This window comes from Thalia democratica, chromosome 2, assembly GCF_965202585.1.
Source record: "Thalia democratica chromosome 2, ktThaDemo2.hap1.1, whole genome shotgun sequence".
NCBI classification, from domain to species: Eukaryota; Metazoa; Chordata; class Thaliacea; order Salpida; family Salpidae; genus Thalia; species Thalia democratica.
In genome coordinates, this window is record NC_139166.1 from 57,021,154 (window position 1) to 57,025,699 (window position 4,546).

General features: G+C 25.5%; 1 protein-coding gene across 1 annotated transcript; it reads left to right on the forward strand.

Annotated features, from left to right (window-relative positions):
• The first annotated feature begins 1,244 nt into the window (after positions 1-1,244).
• On the forward strand, positions 1,245-3,116 carry LOC145828769 (kelch-like protein 38). The gene is made up of 2 exons (XM_082936520.1): positions 1,245-1,248; positions 1,690-3,116. The coding sequence occupies exons 1-2, from the start codon at positions 1,245-1,247 to the stop codon at positions 3,114-3,116; spliced, it is 1,431 nt and encodes a 476-aa protein (XP_082792646.1).
• The last annotated feature ends 1,430 nt before the right edge of the window (positions 3,117-4,546 follow it).

The window sequence follows — 4,546 nt, forward strand, 5'->3', positions numbered from 1 at the left end:
CTTTGGGAAACCCTGGTTAAAACTATGCTAATTTAATTTTACTTGAAGTTTTATTGCTTAAAATATGTAATGCTTATTAAAACAAATTTGTTTTATTTTTAGTATGGCAAATTTAACCAAACAAGGATTTTTGAAATAAATGAGTACAACATTTATAAAGGTTAATATCTGATATAAAAATAAAATTAAGTTTATTAGTCTTTAGAAAATTTAACAGCTTATTTTTGTATTTTATGTGTTTTTGTGTTAATAATTAAGTTTAATAGTTTTACTTTAAGCATAAGCACTATATTAGTAAGGTAAAAATTAAGAATAACGACTTGAAAGTTGTACTAAAAATATTTAAACAATGCAACTATTATGTTTTTAAAAATGTATTCATTTTAAATTTGAGGAAGTAATTATTATAGTTATTTCAAAGTTATTAAACTTAATTTTCCATGACTAATTAGAGATACTTAGAATTACAACGTTTAATTCTTATATACTGAAACAGGTTATTAGTTTTAATCTATAAATGTTTAAATGAAAAAGACCTTTTAAGTTTTAATAAATTAATTTTCTCTAATAAGTTATATAATAAAAATAACACTATATTATTATAATAAAAATAATTGATATTTGAATAAATTTTTGTTATATTTTTCATTTAAACGCAGCTTAAGTTAGGCTGCTTTGTAATATTATATCTTTAACATTTCTCGATAGATAATTAGTCCTATCAATTCAAATTTTAAAACTTTATTGTCAAAACAATGTTTTACTTGTTTAAAATATTTAAGCAAGATCCTCAGATTATCAAAACAGTTTTGTTAAAGTAGAATTCTTTTAGAGTTTGCTAATGTAAAATTAATAACATTTACTATGTTATTTTAGTTTTTATATAAAAAGTTAGCTAAACTAAATCTCACCGTTTTACAAAGTTTACTTAATCTTTGTTTGTTAATTTTAAGACTCAAAGTCACTATTTCTCCATAAATGAGGCTATCATCGTAATCAACAATAATTTGTAGCTTATACTTGTTATATAAAAAATCCATCACAACTAAGTGTTTATTTTAATGTAAATAACCTAAGTCCTAGTCTAAAGTTTTCAAGGTAACTTCAAATAGTTATACTTATAAACAAAAACTATTTGATATAAAATACAATAAAATAATTACATATACCTATAAAGTTTTTATTTTAAGTTACAAAGCTCAATTATTTAGCAAACTATTGTTTTATATTTCAGTATAAAAGTTATGGGTAATATAATTTCAAAAGTATTTTCATCGAATGAATCTTTTAAAAATCATAGTAAAGTAAAAGGTCTTTCAGAAAGGTTAAATAATTTTGATGAGACAAATGTGGGTTGTAATGGTTTTACCAAATTTTGTCAAAAAGGAGTTTCAAAAGTATTTAAAAATGAAGATTTGATAGAATTTAACCAGGACGTTAAAAATGGTAACTTTTTTATTTAGTTTGAATTAGTTTCTATAGATTTTAACTATAAGTAATTTTCAAATTTAAAATCAGCATGTAATAATCAGTATTTTGCTGTTTTAAAAGATTAATTAGCTTTGTGTTTTTTGGTTTGAAACAGGTTAATCCTAAAAAACCGTCATACGTATAATATTAGTTTTTTTATTTTTGTTTTAGTACTAAAAAAGTTAAACCATAAACAAATAAATTACTTTTACTTTTTAGATAACTTTCCAAAAGAGATCAACAGACTGGTTGTAGGCTTGAAGTTGAACCAGTTAAGACTTGAAAGAGATTTTGAACTTAAAATTTGTAAATACATAAAGAACAAAACAACACCTCAAAATGTTGCTACCTATTATAAATTAGCTAAACTTTTCAATTTGAAAAATCTTTCAAAAGGAACAAAGGATTACATTCATTGTTGGTTTACTACAGTTGCTGAAACTAACAACTTTTTAGAGCTAGACATTGAATTAGTCAAGAAAGTCCTGTTTAGCTCTGGTTTGCACATCACTTCAGAATTTGAAGTGTTCCAAGCTGCAGAAGCTTGGATAAGCTACAAGTTTAGTGAAAGAAGCAAAAACGCCAAAGATCTTTTAATGTCCGTCCGAATCCATCTGCTGTCTAAAATTGCTATAAATCATATCTTACAACAGGATTCGACATTTGTAAAGATTGAAGAATGTCGTGCAGCAATTACTGAAGTCTTAAAACAAAAAGAGTTGAATTTTGAAAACGAGCAAAGTTACAAGTTAAAAACTGTGAATACTTGTACAAGGTATTGCAACCAAAATAATTTTGATATTTTATACTGCGGTGACTTTATTTGTTCTGTTGATGATGATTTTGATATAAATTCAAGTTTTGTAAGAAAACTGGATGGTAGAAATTTAATAAGATGCAGAAAAGTTCGTTCACTGGATGAAAATCGCAGGTTTTCATATGATAACTCACCAACGATTTTCTTAAAAGGAAATGTGTACTTGTTAGATTGTCTACATAATGAAGGAAGAAACTTTAAAAAGATTGAAAAGTATTCAATTGCTACTGACTCCCTTGAATTTGTAGGAGATATGTTTGATGATCGTAAGTGCTATAACTCCTGTGGTTTTATTGATAAAATATACTTCGTTGGAGGCAGAATACTAGATGAACCAACAGCAACTTGTGTTTACTTTGACATAAACAACTACACATGGGGAGATGTAGCGAGCATGAAAGAAGCAAGATCAAGCCCAGCTTGCACAGTATTTGAAGAAAGAATAGTTGTTACTGGTGGATTTAATCAACGTAGTTTGAAAACTGTCGAAGCGTATGACCACATAGCTGATGAATGGTCACACATGTCCAACACGATAAAACCAGCTAAATTTTTAGTTGCTTTAAAGAAAAAACTTTTTGCTTTGGGAGGGTATGAAAAAACTTTTGAAGTTTATGACTCATCCTGTAAAAAGTTTGTAGCTATTAATTATCGTGGTTTCTGGCCAAAACAAGTTATACCGTTGGGAAACAAAATAGTTGTATTTTTTCTCGAATATTCTACAGTTTATTGTTACGATGTAGAATCAGAAGAATGGTCAAAACAATCTTGTATTCAAACAACGGATCACGTAACTTATTTTACTAAAATTCCCAAGTTGATTTGCTGAAATCTATGATTCAGATGATCTCAAATTAGCATTCCGTAGATAGCAGAAGCAACGCGGTACTTTGTCACAAGTACTTGTTAAGTTTATTAACTGCTCTAAATGTATTTTTTTCTTTATAATAAATATTTAGTTCTTTTGTTAATAATTTTGAGGATCATCACATTTTAACTGAATCTGTCGGTCTAAAATTTTACCATCTACGCTGTTAAAACTGATCGGTTTAGACAGTTTATTGAATAACCGTTACCAAATTTTTTTTTGATTGGTATTCAGTTACTTTCATTTGTAGACCTTTTTTTTATGCAGCTATAAGCATTTAATTATAACATACTAAAGGTGGTCCAGTTTAAATTAAAATAATATGAGTTTTTTTTTTTATATAAAGATGGATTTTAATTCACTTAATAAGTTCATATTTGTTTATATGTCGTAATAAACTTAAATTTGTTGAGTTAAATTGTGTTTGTACGTTTTTTATAAAATCTACGTGTCTCAAATTTAAGACTTTAAATAATGCTTTTAGCATAAAGCTATAAGGATTAATTTTGGGATTACTCAATGAAATACATATTAGTCTAAAAACTTAACTCTAATATATTATAACTCTTTATTTAGAGACAATTGTTATAGAAAACATGTTTGGTTAAAGTTTTAACAAATTTTAAACTAAAATTAGCAATTTTCGTAACGACAAATACGCTTTTCTTGATACTACGTAAACTATATAATAATGTTATTGTAGAATTAATTTATTATAATTTATAATTCTTTTTACTTAATTTAGTTTTCAATGTTCTAATTTATTTTAAAAAAAATGTTTTTAAACTAAGTTATCAAATAAATGCTTGATTTGATATTTTAAGCCGAAACTATTCTATAACAACAGTTACAAATATTATTTAATCTATTGTGTTAAATTGTAAATGAAAACAACAATTATCGGTTTCACTAAGTAAGAAAGTTTAACTGTAAAAATAGCAAACTTAGTGCTACTTTTTTCTGGAGATTATTCGTTTTAATACCTATAGTTATTAAATAATTACATACCCGAATACATTTAAATGTAGTTCTAAATTAAAGCATTTTGTTGTTTTAAACAATTTTCGGTTGAACCACTACTGGCAGTTAATTGAAATCATAAACCAATATGTAAAGAGAAAAATCTCCAAAAACAATACTAATTTAATAACTTGATCTAAGCGTTTTTCAAACAAGATAAATGTTAATAACCTAGTTTTCTGTACCATAAGAAGTTTACAAAAATAACTACATCAGTTATTATGTTTTTTTACAGCGGCTAATATACTTTTTAAGGTTTAAATTAATTTGTTTTAGAATTATTTTTCATACGGTTGTTTTATTGTAATACAAAAAGAAACAAACTGAGTAAATGTTACTAAAAAACACAGAGAAGATTGTAAGACGATTAC